Raw genomic sequence first — 20,633 nt, forward strand, 5'->3', positions numbered from 1 at the left:
TCGCCGCGATGCCGGCGGGGCGCGGGCAGCCCGCCTCCTGGCTGCTGGTGCTGGGCGCCGCCGCCCCCGCCCTCTGGCTGCGCTGCGTCCTCGCCGACTTCACGCTGGACAACGAGGTGCACTCCAGCTTCATCCACCGGCGGCTGCGCGGCCCCGAGCGCCGCGAGATGCAGCGGGAGATCCTCTCCATCCTCGGCCTGCCGCACCGCCCGCGGCCGCACCTCCACGGCAAGCACAATTCGGCCCCCATGTTCATGCTGGACCTCTACAATGCCATGTCCGTGGAGGAGGGGGCGGCGGGGGCGGCGGCCGAGGAGGGCGAGGGCTTCTCCTACCCCTACAAGCCCATCTTCAGCACCCAGGGGCCGCCGCTGGCCAGCCTGCAGGACAGCAACTTCCTCACCGAGGCCGACATGGTCATGAGCTTCGTCAACTTGGGTGAGTGCCCGGGGGCCGGGGGAGGGCCGGGCTGCGGGCAGGTGGCGGGACGGGCGGCGAGGAGGGGCGGGAGCGGCCGTCGGAAGGTGACGGCGAGGCCGGGGTGCGTGCCCAGGGCTCCGGCCGTCGTCCCAGCACGGGGACGGCCGCCGCACGCCGACACGCCAGCACGCCGAACGCTTTGCTGGCTTCTCCACCGGATGGTTCCGTGCCATCCTTCCCAACGCGGCCGTGCAGGTAGGAGCTGAGCCGCTGGGCTCGGCCGTGTCCCACATCACCGAGGAGGACACGAAGCCCGCGGGCCCTCGGGGTCACCAGGACGCGGAGCTCCCAGCGCGTCCCCAGCGGCTCAGGGAATCCCACAATGAATCCTCACTCACTCCTGCGGCTTTTTCTGTTGACCTCCATTAGTGCCGCCAACTTGCCTCTCTCCCCGAGCACATGTGGATGGCTTTATGCAAATGATACGAAGCTGGCGTGCTTTGTATGCGGCTCGCTAGGCCTCTCTAATTGGATGCTACGGCCCAATCTGATTTCTATTTGCTTGCTGTAGATTGCACACCCGTTTGGACTGACTTGGCCGGATTTGAGTAAAACGCCGTCAGGACGAGTGTTCTATTTTCAATATATAATTACAGACCCTGGCTCACTCTGTCCGTTTTTAGACCTCACCACGCACAGCGCTGAAACAGCCACACGTACAGATTGGGTGTCTGCAAGCTCCCGACACAACGCAAGTAGCATTCCCAAAACAAGATCGACTCAAAGTTGGTCCCAACCCAAGAAAAGAGCAGAGCAGCGCATCTCCGGCACGTAACCCGCTGGGGATTGCAGACGCTCCCATCACCCATAGAGCCGTTAATGCCTCACTGTCTCTCTGGGCTCAGGGGCAGTGCAGGTTAAACCTCCACCCCTCCAATCCCAGAGCTCACAGTGTGGGGAGCTGCAAAGCTCAATGGCAAACGATAGTAATTACCGGACACGGCAGCTGCCCCAACACAATTCTTCCATGACACGGGACGCTGTGTGAGACCTCTGATTTGCACAAGCTGCACCTCCTCATTAAATGCCATAAGCCCCGCAGCAGGACTCGGAGTTACGTTTGGCCTGGGGACGGTGCTCTTTGGGAGGGCTGGTGCTTTCCATTTGCAATTATCGTGTTTGCCTAATCACTGCTAGATACTTAAGCTGATCAGCAATGATACATTTGAAGCCAAATATTTGAGCAGCCAAAAGCACGAATGGTGATCAAATATTTGGCTTTAGAGATAAGAGCAATCTCACAAACATTGCTCTGCGTGGGTCTTGGGTCCTACACGACATACGCACACCCAGGGCACAGGGACACCTCCCCATAGAAGACAAAGGATGTGGAAACAACCATAGTGAAATTCACACTGCTGTGAGTTTGAGTGGAGTGAAATGCACAGGATTTGAGTGGAGCGGAGCGCGTATGAAGCATGTAAGTACCCAGTGAAGGACGAGCAGCTCTGTGCTGGTGTGCGGAGCTACGGCTGCTCAGCGCTCCCGTCCTGCACTGCCCACAGAGGGTTTAGGCAAAACGAGTCAATATTCGGGTCCCAAATTATTTTGAATACAAATGGTTTGTGATTAGAGTGGAACCCATCCATAAACTGTGAAGTGAAAATTACATTCTGGGATAGGTCTAAGCAAGAACTTCTACGGAGCGGGTTGTGCCTGTATGAACTGTGCACACTCCGTACTCCAAGTCCCAGTGCGACGTGATGGTGACAGTGGATATTTCCATTGCCACCTGTTGCGTTTTGTAGTTGGCTTAGAAATCCAAAAGCGTTCCCTACGCAAAACACAGCCAGTGTGGTCAGCGGGACGTAAGAGCGCAGGCAAAACCCAATGGCCTTAAACAAGACAGGTGGAATCCTTACCAGCAAGGCACCTCTCCGAGGTTTATCTGCACTGTTTTGTTCCCTTGTCAACAGTGCATGCCAGGACGAGTTTTAAAAGGACATAGATCCGTAATGGCTTTCTTCATCCCTGTGCACACCTTTCATCTCATTAGAGTCACCGGTCTTTCATCTTTACAGGACAAAGACAGGCTTGTTTATGGACGTTTGAATGAATTAGGCCAGCCACTCGCGTATATAGTAAAGTGTAACACCTGCTTTGATATGTACAGTGTGCCATAACATCCAGGGTAACCTGGACGATCTGTGGTAGAACGGATGCTTTCTTGGAGATTTTCTGCAGTGATCCCTTTTACACCAGAGCTGAGTTGCTGGACGCAGACTGCAGTAAATGTGTCCTACTTTCCTAAGAGATACTCTGCGAGCATTGCGTTTCACAGGTAGGCTTTTATTACTATAGGAGAGCCATACCAATGAGGAAGTGTCACCGCATAATAAACTTTCATCTCAGTAATGGAGGAAGTAAAAGTGACTAAAGAAATAGTAATTTTGAATTTAAATAAACAAAACGTGTTATTCCAGGCTTCCAAATGCTAATCCACAAATACGAGTGGGTTTTTTTTTTTTTTTTTCCCTGCTTTATTCATATTCCCCATCCATCCAGTCATGCAGCTTCGGAGGAAGAAGTGTAAGAAAGAAAGATTTACATTGAAAAGCTTACTGGGTTGCATAGGAGAAAAGAAAAAACCCCAAACCAAGCGCAAATACACGCTGATTTCTATGGAGATGCTGTGTGTATTTATCCCAAAGAATTTACGCTGGGCAGTGGTAGGGAGGAACCCAAGCACAGGTGCTCCATCTCAGGGTTACGTTGCAGGGAGCTTTGTACTAAGCGTGTAATATTCCTGTAAAATCTTGACAATTAATTAGATTTAGATTTATAACCAGTTAATTCACAGGCTACATTTGGTGTTAACTTACACCTGCGCTAAGATGGATGAGGAATGGATTTGTGTCAAGAATGAAGTTACGTGTAAATTAAAAGAGAGTTTAGCCACAGTGGTCTGACAAAGTTAGTCAGTTAATTGCTGTCTAATTTTACAAAATTTATTACTGCAATTTCATTAGTTGGAATTCCATTTCAGACCCACGTCCAAATGAAGTTTCCAAACGGATCCGTTTTAAGCACTGAAGAAACACAAAACATTTTTTGCCTCGGTTTAATTTCAAGTTTATAAACAGCGGCTGAAGAGTAAACATCCTCTGCCTCGCTTAGAGCCTCTCTTCTAAAAATAATTGGGCTGTCCTTACGCGGGTGATCCCGGCTTGGTAAACAGACTTGCACAGAACATTTTCTTAAAGAGTCGGCACAAGTGCTGTGCAATTTGTTAATTTGTCTCGTGGTTGATTATAAAATGAACAACGTTGCTTAATCCTGGCAAAAAATAAGGGGGGGGGGGGGAATTAGTCATTCTTGGAAGGAGCACATCAAAGTGGCTTTTGTTAATGTAAGCGAAGGAGCTGAAGAGCCCCCAAGTTTCCTTTTATTTCATACCATCTGGCTATCCTTTTTGTTGACAAGTGTTTGGCATGGGGAACCATCTCCCTGCCCTTTAATAACAGGCTTTAACACTGTAGGGTATTAGAAAAAGATTCTATAACAGTTAAAAAATTTCCTTCGGGGAATACTTTATAAAGTGAGCACGGGCTGCAGGCATTTGCAGCTGTAACCTGGCTTGTGTTAAAATTTGGAAGGGGCTGCCTTGCATTCCAGCTCACTACAGGCCTTCGTTGGTGTACAGCCAAAGGTTAATATAGATGTCACACAGTTTTTCTTTGGAGAGCCTCAGATATAAGAGTACGCGTACAGCTGTGTTTTTAGTAACCCTTTCATAATCACTTCTTTTAAACCTCATTTTCCTGCTTATATAAATCAAAGATTTTCAAGGATATCTGACCTGGATTTGAACTTATTTGATCTTCGCATATTTCCCACTTGAAACAAAGCAGATTAAATGCTAGCCCCGAATGCCTGCTCGCGATCACATGGCTGTGGCCACGCACGAGGCCGAGCCCTCGGCTTCCTCTCTCCTCCGCGCGGCGCTGATGAAGCTCTCCCTCCCGAGCAGGTACAGGGCAGACCTGGCAGGGCGCGGGCAGCGTGGGTGCAGGCAGCGCTGGGTGCCATGGGAGCAGCGAGGCAGGAGGCCTGCAGCCAGCGTCACTGCGCAGCAGCGCCCGTGCAGCACGCAGCCGGGAGGTCTGCTCTGCGCGCCCAGCCAGCTCCAGGGTGAAATTCATCCCTTTTCAGCTTGCCTGCTGCAAGGAGGCAGGGGAAGAAGCTGCGGGAATCGTCCCCTTTTGCTCGTGTTTCTGTGGGCGGGGGAAGCCCCCAGCCCCGGCTGCGGGCTGAAAGGCAAAGCGCTGCGGCTCGGAGGTGCTCTGCAGGAGATGGGCCGGACGGCCAGGTCTTGTATGCCTGGAAGAGCAGCTGGGCACGGGCAAGCATGCAGGACCGCATCCCCGCTGCTCTTCTGCACGGCAGCTGCAAGGGCCCCTGCGCAGCAGCAGGGTTTCTGCTGTACATAAGCTTGAAACGCGTTTTTGGGTTGGAGCGAGGGATGCGCGATGGAACGTCGTACAACAGGTTGGAAACATTAATTAAAAAAAAAGATTATAACTATTAAAGCCCAGCCAGGGCTGTTGACAGGCTCCTTTTAAACAGGACGCTGCTGTGTTTTAGTTTAATACATTCTGGCAGTGTCACCGGGGTTAAGGCTAATACTGGGATGTGTGGATCCTGTCATGTTATTGTCAGGAGGAATGCAGGGATTAGGTTTAAAAGTGGCGGTGGGTGAGTGGTGCAGCTGTGTACACTTATTATAAAAGATTTAAGTCCCACTGGTAAAATCAATATATTAAATTGCAAGAGCCTCTGTTTTTAATTAGTTTAAATCAAATATGCTGTTAGTGCCATTATGGCTTCAATCCTTGGACCAAGTGAGGAAATGCTAATATTTATATAGAAACTGTTAATTTGTGGTTAAAATGATAACACATTTAGTTTTACACATCTAAATCGTCCTAACTTGATGAATACCAGCGAGAAGTTGCAATGATGGATGAAGTCATGTGAGCAAGAGCACAAGTAAGCAAATTTTGATAGCAGGCAGATAAGGGGACTACCAGTTGATATACAGCATTGAGAGGTCGGGATGCTGTAAGTCCTCTCCAGTGGTGCAGCCATCCCCTCTGTGGCCTGCATCAAAATATCCACTTGAATTGATTACACATATAGATACATAAAATAAGCTACTAGATACATATCTGTTTCTTCTCTAAAGGGAAGAAATTTCTAGAAATGAGGGAGCTTTTAAAATTAGTTTCGGGCTCAAGATTCTCATTCTACAGACGTTTGAAGTAAACGGGACTACTCGCTAGGCCTGACGACGTGGATAAAGCTTTGCACATCCACATGTTTGGGAAATGGAAACCCAAGAGAAAATTCTTGGCTAGGGCTTCATTGGGTGTAAATGGTCGCATTTCTGCTGGAGCTGGCCCTGCCGTCCCATTTACACAACTGTACGTCCAAAGTAATCCCAATGAACTCCTGCTTGATTTACACTAGCACAATTGGGAACAGAACTGGGCCAAAGGAATGCCCCCGTGCTGAAATAATGAGCGTGCAGTAGTTTCTGCTACAGCTTCAAACAGTTTTCTCTCCTAATCTTGAAATTGTTTTTGAGGGAGGGTTCCTTTACCGCCAGTAATCAAAACACGAACGAGCTCCTATTAGTCGCTGCTTATCGTTATTAGCTGAATCCGTGTTGTAGAGCTACAGCTGAATTCCCATCTATTGCAACAAACAGGATTTAACAAATAATGTTTGACAAAAACGCGAAACCGATATTTCTTAATGTAAGGCATATTTCACATGGAGAAACTTCAGCGATGAAAGATTCCCGGTATCAAAATATCTGAATCACAGTACAAATAAACAGTGCGTTGTAAAGACTGCGGGGCCGAATTCCGTGCTGGAGGAATTCCATTGAAGGCAGTGGAGTTGTGCCAGGAGATAAACTGCCATCTAGATCTTTTTCGGCGTACGTGTAAAACCAGAAGGGCTTAAGATTTTGTCGGTAAACATTTTTGCTAAGAGAAAGGTGCAGGAAGCAAAATCAGAACCAGTTCGAATTCCAGCGGTGCACGTTTGTGTAGACTTCGTGACGAAGTCGGTGAAAATCCTTTAGTGATCCAGACTGAGTGGATTGAATTAATGGCAGCTTTGAGACTATGAGTTTTAGTGTAATTGCTTTATTGTTTTGGAACCGAGATGCTTCCAATCCAGTTCCTGTGCAAACATGTTCAACGTGTGTTAATGTGTTTCAAAACCAGACCCTCTCCGCAAAATTCTGCTTCTCATTAATTGACATCAGTAGCATGGTACAGTATTTCAAAGCACTGGCCAAATATAAACTGTGTTTCTAATTTCCTTACTTTCCTGTGTTTGGAATGCCAATGTTAATTTGTTCCCATGCAAGAGTGAGAGCTGCCAACCACAGCTTTATGTAAATGGCTTTACAGCGCGGGGCTGCCAACATTAAATGATACTTAGGAATTTTCATGACATTTTGCATTTAATTCTTCTACGGGTATGTGTGAAAAGAGAGATATATGGGATGCTGAACAACTGCACAAACACTGACGATCGAGGCAAATGCATGAAGTCATTTATCCTTCCCTTAGCTATTACTTCATGCTTCTTCCTAGTCAAGCCTTCTTTAGCAGTCTATCAGATATTACATAGCATTTTCCCCGTGCCAGTAAAAAAACAGTTTAGCAGTGAGTTTTGTTGCAAACTCTACAGACAGCAACCTGGGGCTCCCCTCCCCATGTTAGTTAGCTACTAATAGAGGAGCAGAGGGGCTTTGGTTTGTGTTGTTATTCTGATCGTTATGGACTCGGTAGTAAGGCTGTGCTCTTACTCAGCATGAGAAAGCACAGAAAGAGGAGATGCTCCTGCAACTGCGGTATGGAAGGGTTCCCTGACTACAGCTGCCAACAGATATTTTTTGTTTAAAAGAATAGGTGCAGCTAGATAATACCACTCGCTCTCTTAAGACACTCAGGCACGGTCATCGTTTCTTCAGCGCTATGGAGTGTCTTTGTACGTGGAACAAATGCGAAGTTCCATTTCAACCAATCAATTTCAAACTGACGATGATGAAAACAAGGTCTGTTTATGTGTTTCTCCTTTTATTCCTGGAAGAGATTCAAAACACAAATTGTCCGTGTTTCAGTGGATTCCTGCTAATGAGTGCTACGGTTTATCTCTCCATTTCCCGTTTTATTGGAACAGGTGCAGTGTCTGCCATCTGCGCCAGCGCTGCGCTACACCAACAAACAAAGTGTTGTTTTGGTTCACTGGATTTAAAAGTCTCCAGAGAATAAAGAAATGAAAGAGAAAGAATTTAGAAAGTGCCCAGTGAAGGAAAGGCACTTCAAGTAATGCGCTTTGTCACTCAAGCCTTCCCGTAAATTACCTTAAACTATTTCTAAACTGTCTGAAAAATTGTATCCGCAGAGTATTAAGTTTCTGCTGCGTCTCGGAGGTCGCATGCTATTCTTCCTCTTCTTTATCTCACTGCAATAGCTTCCGAGCACGGCTCTTCTGTGGCCAGGTTGAATTGAATTTTACAGGAGTAAAAATTCTGCTTTTTCTTAAGGAAGAAGCGTAAATTTGCAGATTTTGATTGTTTCTGATTCTGCCTTGTTTAAAAGATACTGCAAATAGCCCCAGCTTAAAGAAGATTACGCCGTAATTAGACAGACAAACTCATAATTATTTAAGGGCTAAAATAACAACAGCAGCCCTTTCAGGCTCATTTTGACAGTGTTTATCCAGTGTATCTGGAAAGGCTTACAATTAAAGTGCCTGAAGGGTGGGGATGAGGTTTTTCAGCATGCAGTCAGTACTATCAGGCCCACCTGGCCTGGGAAACTATGCGGGCTTTGTAGTAGAGAAAATCCTTTAACTTAGATCTTCATGGCAAGCTCTTAAAAGCTACCTTCCTTTTAAAAAGAGGGGAAAAAAAAGAGGAGGGGGGGGGGAGAGAAGGCACCGCTTCCCTCTAAGTAATAATTAAAACAAGCATGCACCCCGTGAGGCTGTTTGCGTGAGGGAATAACGTCGCGCTGCTCAGGCTGACAATCTCACGGAGCACCGTGTTTTTGAGTTTCGCCTGCTGTGCCCAAGCCCCTTTCCAATGAGCAAGAAGTTCCCTCCGCCGGGCTGCAGCCTCCCAGCACTGCTGCTCCCATCCCACCTCCACCAGCAGCGTTGGTCCTCTGCTGCTGGCACGGGGCTGCCGAGCAGTGACCTCACTGCAGCTGACGCTGTTGGGGGGCTGGCACTGTGCCTTCACCCAGGTTCGGGGGCTGTAAATCAGGTTGAGCTTTGACTCTGTTACAGCCACTGGGCCAAAGCTGCCTCGGCCACCTCGCTTGGTTGGCACCGGCGCAGCCGCCTCCATCCTCCCCTTTTACCAATTGTTCTTTCCACAGTAGAGTGGCAGTAAAACTTTTAAAAAGAGACCAAAAGAACCCTGGGAGAGCTACTAAAAATGCTCATAAAATAATACAGCATCAGTAGTTGGGAGTTATAATTCAGGCGGAGAGACAAGTCTTACTGAGAAGGGTCAGGAGCAGGGCTGGCAGCACTTCACTGCTCGTGTACCTGAAACGCCCACAGACTGCAACGCGTCCTTCGGCACCCCAAAGGAAAGCCAGTCCAAGTTTATCATGTAAATGGAAGACAAAAAATGGCTAGAAGTAAGAAATTCTGAATCCTCAAATGCTTTTGCATCAATACTTGAGCAGCAGTTTACTTACACCAGCCCAGTACCTGTAATACCATGAATGACGAGCACTCAGCGCTAGCGATCCCTACCAGTACCTCTCCCAGCAGCGCGCTTGGTGCTGGCAGTCTGCTCCTCCCATGGCTGCCAGGGTTAAAACTCATTGCTTCTTTCCCCCAAAATATTCGGAACATTTTAATCTGGCTATTTTTATTTGTTCATTACTGTGCGGTAATTATAATCCCACTGGGACTTTTTAGATGTTAATAAAGAGCACTGCACATCGCTTCTGCTGAAGCTTGTGTGGCTCTATAAACATCATGCTGAGTTTGAGTTCCCTGTTCTGACCAGATCCTGAAAAAATCCAGCAATGGTGAAGAGAAGGGAGGGGATTTTTTTCTTTTTTTTCTGTTTAACAAAAAGAAATGGGGGGGGAGAAAGGAAGTAACTTTAGCCTCACAATCTGCTAGCTACATAAAGCAGTAAATGTTCAGCTGAGACAGGGAAAAACCAGAACTGCTGGAGATTGGTTGTTTCCTTTTGGAGGAAACAATAAACGTGCCCACTTGTATTTTAACAGCATTACTACCAGGCCCCCTAATTACACAAATATACTTGCAAGAAACTGCAGAGAAGAGCTAAAGAAAAAAAATAACCTCAGCCCAGCTCTTGCTCTTTGACTCAGAGAGAAGCTTCTGGTAACCAAAAGTCTTTAAATCTCGGCCCAAGTCAGAGGACGAGGATGTTTCAGCACTCTGCGATGAATCATTTGTCTTTGAGACAGGTGAAAAGGAGAAGCGAGTCGGACATGGGGTGTAAAGCTTCTCTCGTTGGTTTGAACACCACTTTGGCCCCCGAGTACAATAGTTCCTGCAACTCAGTGGCATGCATTGTAATCAAATTACAAGAATATTACAACTCCGTATCCCCAGAAATCTCTGACTGTTACGCTGCATTAAAACCTGACGCAGGGAAGACAGAAATACAAGAAGGAATGCAGAAACACGCTCGAGCAAACCCCAAACATTTCTTCAGAAAACAGCAACTGTCATTCTGCTCATTAGTCCACGACTGTAAGATGAAAGCTGTTTCACTGAGAATATTACAGCGGGGGAAGCATATAAACCAGCATGTCTAAGATTCTGTAAGCTTTTCCTTCCCGTATTGGCAATCCAGCAAGAAGACTGTGCCTGGTAGGCTGGAGACTGAGCTGGAGCAGAGTGAGCTGTGTTCCTGCTTGTTGGGAGACACTCATAAATGCCATACTCTCATCTCGGTGCTATTTTTAATAATTGCACGCATGGGATGTGAACTGTGTTCCCTTCATTCATACCAAAGCGATGTGAAGACACGAGTGTGTATTACGACAGCTGATCTTTTACCCCAGAACTGCAATTGCAAAATTGCTTTTGAAGACCGAAAAAGCCAACAGAAAACAAACAGAAAATGCTGTTGTTAGGGGCTGACTCAGGAGCTGGGTGGCCCAGCCCTATTGGGAGGCTCGGCGTCAGGAATCCAGCGCTGCGATACGCGAGCTGCTGTGCGGAATGCAGGGCTAGGTGCTGCTGATGGCACCCATGCTGTTACCTTGTGCAGAAATTCCTCTTGTATAATACAGATGGTGGGTGGGAATTAAGCTGAAAATAAATCTCCTCGATGATTTTATGCCTGGAGCATTGGCCACCAACATTTGAAGTGTGAAGGGGACACGTGCATGCACACGCATGCACTCTGTACGTGTATACAGATGTCTTCTGAGGACATTTCTGAAATAACAGTTTAAACTTGCCATCACTTGAGGACAGTAGCATTTTACATCCACCAGCAGAACTATGCAGGAATGTAATCAACCTACTGATCTTTAATATTCACGATTCTTAGAGCCTTACGCCAAATTAGCAAAAGAATAAACAGTTGCCTGCCTGTTAAACAATAAAAATAAATGTGCTGAACAGCAAACCTCCCTGGAAAGCAAAAAGTTCACATGCGTAACTGTGAGCCCCACTGCAGGCAAAGCGACGTGGATGATGTGCTGGGCAGGATCAGTGCTCCACTGGGCAACGACCTTGCTCCCTCTTCCTATGTTTCAAAACCAGGGGAGTGCTGCAGTGCCCCCCTGCTCCGAGCTATCTTGGCAGCACACAGGAAACATGATGATCTCAAAGAAAAATGTGAAGCCAGTCACGAAGCCCCACCTTCACGAGGAAGGGCACTCTGCAGTATCTTTCGAAGCTGTCACGGACATCTCTAATCATTGTTTTCCAAAATGTTTCCTTCCACATCTCCAGAATACTACTCCTATCCAATAATGCTGGCTTACTAACTGTGTTAATACCCATGGACCACCCATATATATACAGAGCACCTGAAAAACATGCGATGGATGTAACAGTACGGGTGCAAGGGAAGAGCTCTGTTGCTGCAGGGCTTTCCCCTCCAGGCTCATGGACCCCTCCCCTCAGCAGTAGTTGCCCCTGCACAGGCAGCAGCTCCATCTCCCTGCAGTCGCCTGGCTGAGAAATGTGCAGATGTTTGTTATTGCATATGCAAGCTTGGAAGGTCCGGCCTATTGCGGGCTTACAGCACTGCAAGGATTGTATACATTCCCAGTCAAAATTTTGCTGATTACAATGGAAGGCTGAGATTCTTATCTGATAGCTGAATGTCTGATATCTGCTGGTTATTTTGTAATATCCCACAAACTACTTTCTCAGCAAAGCCAGAATCTGGGATTTAAGCTAAGAAATCCAGCAAGTCATGTGTTTTCAAACCTGGAAAACTGGTTCTTGGGTAATTTCCCTTTATCAGAATGAACCACAAGAAAGGCTCCATTCCCACTGCCTTCCTCCTTGAGAGCATGCACAGGTGTAGACCTAAACTCTGGAATATTTGGGGGGATGCTGGTGTTGTTGTGGCAATACATTACTAAAGCAGGATGAATTAGATCTATGTTATTTGTTTGGGCAGTTGTTCAGTAGATGAAAGGAAGCCTAATGCAAATGAAATGAATAAGCACTGAGGGGCCAATTTGCAGTCACTTCTCCCTTATCACAGCCAGTGCAGAAATGGGCACATTCCTTTGACAAAAATGAGGCATTTGAAGATTCCATCAGCTGAACTCTTTCTTTCAAGTGTTGCCAGTAGATGCACAATATATACATGTGCTTTTAAAAGACTTTTATTTTGAACTCAAGATGTGAATCTACGGTATTAAGGAAAGCAGAACAATCCTTTATTTAGCTGCACCTGCACCTTAATGCCTAATGAGTTTAGTCTGATGGAATCCAGACCTCAGGAAGGATTATAAATTCTCATTTGATTTCATTTACTTCTAAAATACCTTAAACCAGCTGTACCAGTCTAGAATCCAGTCCTTCTTTCTGTATCAGTTTTGCAAATGTTGTTGAATCTTTTGCCGTATTAAGTAACTTTATGTTATATAATAATACTCCAGTAGTAATAAGGAACAGAAGGCGACTTGAAAAAAAAATAATGCAGTGGAAAGATAATTAGCAGCATGTAGGCAGGAAAAGCACTTGTATATGAGTAAAGTTTTTATAAAGTTCTTCGAGCCCTGGAAGGAAAATTTGGGAAAAAACTGAAACTAAGTTAGTAGGCAATATCCTCTCTCAGTGAGAGGGCAGAGGAGTCTGTCCTGGCACACAGTGGATTTCAGCAGCACATTCAGCCATTGCTGTCTGCTTTGTATAAACACGTCCGAGATGCTTGGGCAGCGACCTTCCCGAGATTACTGACTCAAGCTGTTTATGAGGAACACTATCTAATTTATCAAATACATTTGAAACCTTCTTGGTTTGCCCCAGTGTTGCTACTGGAATGCAAGAAGAACTTGATGCTGTTGCATCTCTGCAAGATCAAATCGCAGCATCAAAGACTTGTTATATCCTTTTTTTTTTTTTCTTTTATGTCCTATGCACATGCCTGCTTGCAGATCGAGGTGCCTGTGCTGCAGGCTCCCAGCTTCCTGCAGAGGGGCTCATTCCTTCCCTTGGATGAGGGCAGGGGCAGGCGCCCCAAGAAGAGCAGGGCAGCTCACAGTGCAACCAGGCCCAGCGAGCTGCCTTCCCTCACCTGAAGCTACCTTAAAGCTGGCTTGAAATATTGCAGAGGAACTTCCTTCCCTCCCCCCTAAGCTGAAATTAGGTCCAAGCTGAAGAACTGCCTCAAACTTGGAATCCTTCAAGAATGACCTTTTTGTTTCAAAATTTGCATTTCAACCCAAACATCCCATTTTCAGTACCCTCGTAGTAGTAGTAGACTCTCTCACGCTGCCTCTTATCTCCCCTGGCTGAGTGCCCATGATTTCTGAACAGATCTGCTCAGCCACTTCTCTCCCTCTTTGGGCTGGGGGGATCTGTTTCCATTTGCTCAATGCTGTGTACAAGCAGACGGAGCGAACTGCTGGTTTTTGCATCAGTGACTTTTTGAGAGGCCTCCAGATTACAGGAAGCACCTTGAGCCCCATTTGTCTGCTGGCTGGACGGGGGGATTATTTTTCTCAGCAAACTGTACTGTCACTAACTTTGTGCTCTGCAGCCCCTCCCCATCGCCCTGCTCCTTTCTCTAGAGCAGTGCTGCCCTTGCCCACGCTGTAGTTGCTACCTCAGCCTCTTGACCCAGGTCTGTGGTTCCTCTCCTTGTCCCCAGGATGCCCCTATCTCCTTGACCTTCCGATGCACTGGTGAGATGTGTGACTTGGAGTTCACACCTAATGCTGGTGAGGCTTCCTGGTGAGGCTGGCCTTGCCAGATACATCGCACTGATTTCAGAGCAGATGAAAGCAATCTTGCCATCCCGAATTACAAAGAAAAAGAAAGAAGTGTAGCATTAGTGGTCATTATGCTGAAAGAGGGAAAAGAAAAATGTATTCCTGCATCTCCACATACTTCCCACGGCTGCAGTCAGAGGACTCAGGACTTCAGGGATGCACTTGACATTAGTATGTCTCTGCTATTAGGCTGCATGGCTCCGTGCTACACATTATGATGCAGACAAGGACAATACAGGAGTAAGACTGCATTTGGTAGGCAGCAAACTTGGCAGCTGCCCATGCTGGGCAGTACGTGATCCTTGCAGGGAGCTGCAGGAGCTCCCAGCTCAGAGCTGCTGTCCCGTGCTATGGTGTACAGACAGCAGCAGGTCCGGTCTGTTGGTGGGGCAGGCTGGCACAGTCAAATACTAGCCTTGGTTAACCATACTCCCAGTGACCACGTGAGAATTTGGGCTGTTTTGAGACAGCCTCAATGCCGGGCAGCTGGGAGCGCATGGAAGGAGCAAGGTTTTGCAGCCTCACTGCAGTTCCCAGCTTGCTCCCCTGGAAAAATGCCGTTTCCAAGGTGCTGGGAAAGGGCTTGCTGCTGAATGCAAAGCCCTGGTTCAGCACTGTCCTGCACCCCCTTTCCCAGCAAAGAGAGGAAAGAAACGAGGAGGTTTGAGATTCCTGGAAGGTGAAGGAAGAAGGAGAAAGAGCCTGTCTACAGGAACAATTTAATTCACATTCTTTTCTTTCTCTTTGCATCATCCCTTTTTTCTGTTCCATTACACACCCCCAGTCCTCTAGAATTACTGTACAGCAGCTGCTTGCTGATAGCAGCACTGTTCTACTGTGTTTTGCCTGCTAAGGCTCTGAATAAGGTATTCTGAAGAAACACCACTCTTACACTTCCCTGCTTATTTTACTTTGCTTTCCCCAGATACACATACAGACAGAGCAAACTCAGCATCAGGATTCGCACCACGTTTGGTCTGTTTACTATTAGGAGAGTTTTGTGTTCACAGTGCAGTCCCCTGTGTAAATTTTTCACAATACTTTTCATCTAGTCTGGCTGTGATTTCAGCAGAGAAACCACAGCATAAATGGGTTCTGAACAGGCTATGCTCAAAAAAGAAAATGAATTACCTGTGCATAACCTGCCCAGATATCTCATGGGTGTTCTTAAAGCAGAAACAGCTTAACAATCTAGCATTGCCTTAAAGTGCCTAAACCAAAATCCCAGCAATGGAGCATCTCCAGATGCAGAAGTGACACACATGCTTCTCTGTCCATTCCCTCCCAGTTGTTATCTTTCCCCTTTGCCATCTACCATCCTGAGGAGTCTTAAGTGAAAAGCCTTCTGGGCAATGCATGGGTGGCAGCAGCAGCAGCATCCTCTCATCCCAGGGCTCCTGGGAAGCTGGCAGCTCGGCATTGCTCTCCCAAGCTCTGCCAAGCAGGCATGACGCTAAACCTACCATCAGAACATAAGAAAGGGCCCAGGCTTGTTCTTAGAGAAATACTTATCTCTGCTCTGAGAAGCCCTTGCTGAAGTTCAAGTGAGTCAGGAAGAACTTGCTGCTGCTTCGGAGATAATTAAACCCATCTTCCCTCAACCCGCTGTTTGTACACGCACAATGATACCATTGTTCAGAGTCATGCAACACATATGCTGCCATTAAAGTGTTTAATCTTGTAGTACAGTATTCCATTATTTTTTGGACATCTGTACATGATATAAAGGGTACGTATTAAGGGATTTGTTGACAAAGAAATGGCTAATGCTGATACATGTGTGGACTGAAAGGATCTTTCCAAGTTGTGTTCAGCAGTAGGGAGTGCTCCTTCCCAGGCCCGAAGCCTGGCACAGATGTGATATGCACTGCTGCTATTACCACTTCTGAATTTATAACAAGGAGTCAGTGTTCAGAAGAATTTTGGAAGCTCCCTGCTGGGTTTGTGGCTAGGTGGTCTTGCTGGCAACACCACCTTCATGCTGAAAGCTGGAAAAATGAAGTGATGGTTAAAGGAAGAATATTAACTCCAGAGGGCTTTTTCCCTCCCTCTCAGAGCAAAAATGCTGACCCCAGATTGCTCTGCAGCCGCGAGCCCTAAAGAATTCAGAATCCCCCTGTTCCTAACCTCTGGGGCTGGGGATCAGGATTTATGGAGCCTGGTTTTCATCTCACTTGAAATTAATGCATTAGCTCTGATTGACACGAGTGGATGGGACAGGACTTTGCTCTGCCACGCACTGAAGTTACTGTACGACAAATTATCACCTTCACCTTGCTTTGCCCAGGTGTAAAATGGGTACATGGGTGTGAGTTACCGAACTGGTTCCCTTTGGTAAGCATTGTGCTGGCACAGAGCAGCTAACCAGTCTAAAAAAAGCCCTCCAAAATTTTTACCACTCTTAAAAAAAATAATAATCCCATCAGTTATGTATAGCCCAGGATATTTGCTCTACTTGGCCTATACAACACTCAGTTTATATTCTTTAGCTGTTTCTTCTTCAGACATTTCTTTTAACTGCTGCATTAGCTGCCTAATGTTAGTAAGCAAATCTTTTAACCGAGAGAAATGAAGCAAATGAAAACCAATCACAGAACATCACATTCCCAAATTCTTACTATCAGAAACTTACTGTAACTGCCCCTGTAGCTCTTCCTGTCAAGCACAACGAGAGGGAAGCATGGGACTTTGCTGTCTGTGGCTTGGCATGGCAGGATTGCCATCTTTATTAGACTCCCTGTTCTCCTGAGGAAAACGTAGGGACTGACTTTGCACTTCTTGCTCAACCAGGAGTCCCACTGGGCCCAGTAGGGCCCTCCAGCTGCAGAGACCCTGGATCCTCCCCCTAATTGGTTTCCTCCTTGAACCTCACCAACATAAGGAGGAAAGGCCCATATTTCATAAGCAACGTGATTTTATCCGCCAATTTAGAGACAAAGGAGTGCAATTTATAAAGGGAGCATTTAATCCCTGTTAATTAGGATCCCATCAAGAGCTCTCAAATTTGGCATCCTGAGAATTTACAGCGCTGTTTCACAGTGGCTGCAAGGCCGGGCCGTGGAGCTGCCTTGCTGCCCCATGTCAGCTGGGGATCAGGCCAGCTGAGAGCCTGGCTAGGGCCAGAGAACTGCCTTCATGCCACAGCCCTTTCCACGGGGACAGTGGGTGAAACATGGGCAGGAGCTGACCCTCCGTAGCATCTGGAGGGCTGCAGATGCTTGTGGGTCCTAGGGCAGCCAGTTTCTAGGAAGCTTTGCACAGGTGATGCAAGGAAGTTTCTCAAGTTTTGGCTAAGGGGCTCTAAATTATGGGGGGAGTTTTTCTAGGGAAATTCAAATAGCATTTTGCACGGTAAATCAAAATGCAGTTTGCTCTTCTGTGAAAACACAAAGGCTAAAACCCTCAGGCCCGCTGCCCAAGCCAGCCAGCCACAGTCACCTCAAGCAAAGTGCTGGTTTTCTGCAGCTCTGCAGCTGGCAGGGGAGAAGGAGTTAAAGAGTTTCCTATCCACTAAGCTCACCTCCATGACTCCCGCCATCCCTGGGGCCAGGCAGCCACGGGGACACTCTGAAAACCTGTTAGACCTCGCTGCTGAAGTGTGGCAGATTGGTTTTGGCATCCAGATCTGCAGCAGGTTTCCCAGGCGAGTGCTGATGGCTCTCCCGCGTGGCTGAGGCGAGGGGGTGTTGTCTCTTGGAATCTATTTTCCTTTGACTTATCTTTCAGTCTCAGGAATTCAGGACCTTTAATCTATTTGAGATTAAAGTCCTTTACAAATCCCTTCTGGCCTTTTTGGGGAGTAAAGAAGTTACAGACACCCTACTACACATTCCTTTTGGTGCTTTTTTTTTTCCATTGTAAATTGGAAACAAGTAGCACTCTAGCTTCTGCGACCACTACAATAAACAAGACAACTATCCTTGAAGTGCCTTGTAAAAAAATTCACACATTATCAGGAGAACGTGTTAACAGGAAATTTTAAATTTTTACTTGTTTAAATATTCAAAATGTATTCCAAGTACATCCTCCATACGTGCCAGGGAGAAGGAGGCATAAAGTTACCAAAGCTTTCACAGTTTGGCAGCCTGAGCACAAAATCTATTTGTCTGGTGTTGACTTTGCTTGCGAAAATGAGGTTGTTTTTACACCTTCTGAAAACAAGTATGTAAAAGAAAACAACTTTGCTAAGTAGACTGGCAGAAGTAAGGCCTCCTGTGAAACCTATTGAAATTGGTGGAAATATTTCTATTGACTCCCCTGTGGAGTTGGATTAGCTCTTTTAACTCTTCTGTAACAATTATTTTTAATACAGTAATTCTTTATTGCCATCGTTCACTGGTTCTTTACTTGATAAATGGAGCCAATGACTGATGTTGTGCTACCGTGCTTGGTATAGAGGCCAAACAATTTTATCATTTCTTTGGTATGTGTGGACAGAAATAATAGCTATCGCAAGCTGCCTCAACATAGTCATTGCTGTCCCGTATCTTGCCTTGACTGCCATCAATCCATGTTACAAAACCAGTGGTCCAGTCAGTGTTTACAAAATTAGCTCAGATCAGCTTTTCACTTACCAGCAGTGATTTACAAAGAAGCTGAGAATAGCTGGAGCTCTCATTTCCAGTCTTAACATACTTTGCTGTGAAAATGACCAAACATGGGATCAGCTCAAGTTGCCCTGCTCTCTGCTGATGTATCATTTGCTTCCGAAGTTTGGGTACCCTGGGGTGTTATATGAGGATCACAAGCTTTCCTGTCCTACATTACTTTTTTTTTGGCACTGTTTTCAACTGTATTGCCACAAGTTCTAGATGTCAACCATTACAATTTTTCATCTCCATATCTTAATGTTTTAAGTTTTGTATGTGAAAAAGAGTACACATCAAAACAAGTGCCATTTTATCTTCGTCTTTTCAATATTTTTTTTATCTGATACTTGGCTACTTTACTCCTGAGTACATGTATCCATCATGCTTTAACCATCCTCATTGTTGTACAACTATGCCACCCTGTCTCCTCTTGCATTACTACAATGCCAGAACAGAGTTGGTTAGAGAAACAAAAGACTTCCAAGAGATCAGAGCCGTGTCTGTATCAGTAGATGGCTGCAATCCTTGCAGCACTCAGATCGTGGACAGATAGTCAAGGCCAGACTTTCAGAGATGTTGAGCTTACTCGCATATTTGCAAGAGAGGTGTGGCAGACGTACTGATAAGCAGTAACCTAAGGTATGTACTTGTTTTGTTCACATCACCTTAATTATCCTGTACACTTTTTGGTGTCTTATTTTCTCACAAATTTGTTGTCCGTCTCCACACGACAGCTCTCAAGCTCCAACATCTTGGCCTTTCCTTATCCAAAGAACTATGTCAAAGGGAGTGCCCGATGATCCCCACGCAGCGTAGCTCCAACTAACTGCCACACTCGCCATGCCACTCTTGACCCAAGAGGTATTTTGCACTGGTAGATTTTGAGCTTTGTGTTAAATTAGGTCATACATTTGTCTATAGTGGTTGTGCCTCCGAAATAGGAGTCCACTTCTAGAAGTGAGGAGAGGTAGCATTTACATGTGCATCAAATGTGAATCACTTTGGATTATTTTGTTAGGGGATGAGATCCACTATTTTCCCACAGCTAAGGCACACTGTTCCACAGCAGAATTATTTTTCAAGGCTGTTCTTCCTTTTCATATGTTATGATCTTTGATTGCACATCCAGAGCCTTGGCTTCCTCCCCAAGCAGCTGCCCTGCCAAGGCATTTGAGTTGTGGCAGTTTCTGAGCTGGAGTTTCCAGTGTTTGAAATCAGGAACTGGGCTAAAACCATTCAACAAAAGCCTTTGGGTGGTAGGGATTTGTAAAAGCCTAGGGCAAACACGAGTTCAAGTTCTTTGGGCAGAAGGGCCACTAACTATAACCAGCAAGCAATCATATTGTGTGACGACTTTTAAAGGAGCATTTAACACATAATGGCTGACCAACATGAACTTCATCAAGAATGACCAAAAGCTTCTCATTACAGTAGGTTATGTCAATAAGGATCACAGATTTTATAGACGGAACAGAGAAACTACAGCCATATTCAAAGAGCTGTAGCAACTCTCTTGATTGTTCCACTGAACTCTTGAAATACCATTCCCCTCCTTAAATGCCCCTCAACCCTATTCAGTCTCCTCAGGTAATTAATTGGTTGCAGAGTTGTCAAAGGTCTGACCAACACCCATCAAACCCAGGAAACTCGGGCTTCTTGAGCACTCCCCTGTTACCTCATGCTGTTGTGCTTAAGGTATTACTGGGGACTACAAAAAGTGCACGATCATATATACTGTACCATATGTTCACAAATACCATAGCACAGCAGCATGAATTAAGGATAGGATTTCAGTCCTCGTAATGAAGAGTCTTGCTTTTATGAGTTCAAGTCAGACCCTTAACATTATTTTAACATAGATTTTGCTGTTTAATTATGTAATAAGATTTACTGCAGTCATCTAACAGATGTTGATTCAGGGTCAGTGTTTCTCATAAATTAGTTCTGAAAGGATTTGTTACTTCTGGGTCAGCAGATAGGTCCGGAGTGCAGAGAAAAAGAGGAAAAACAATAAACACTGAGTTGAAGGGTTTCTTGGGATTCTTTCTTCAGTTACATATCCACATATTTTCATGAT

General features: G+C 46.0%; 1 protein-coding gene across 1 annotated transcript in view; it reads left to right on the forward strand.

Annotated features, from left to right (window-relative positions):
- The window catches only part of BMP7 (bone morphogenetic protein 7), a 43,732-nt gene continuing 23,105 nt past the window's right edge, over positions 7–20,633 (forward strand). Inside the window, exon 1 of the mRNA XM_021416499.1 lies at positions 7–438. Within this exon, the coding sequence (XP_021272174.1) occupies positions 9–438 (430 nt within the window). The 5' untranslated portion in view covers positions 7–8. The remainder of the gene's footprint in view (positions 439–20,633) is intronic.

This window comes from Numida meleagris, chromosome 19 (assembly GCF_002078875.1).
Source record: "Numida meleagris isolate 19003 breed g44 Domestic line chromosome 19, NumMel1.0, whole genome shotgun sequence".
Taxonomy (NCBI): Eukaryota; Metazoa; Chordata; class Aves; order Galliformes; family Numididae; genus Numida; species Numida meleagris.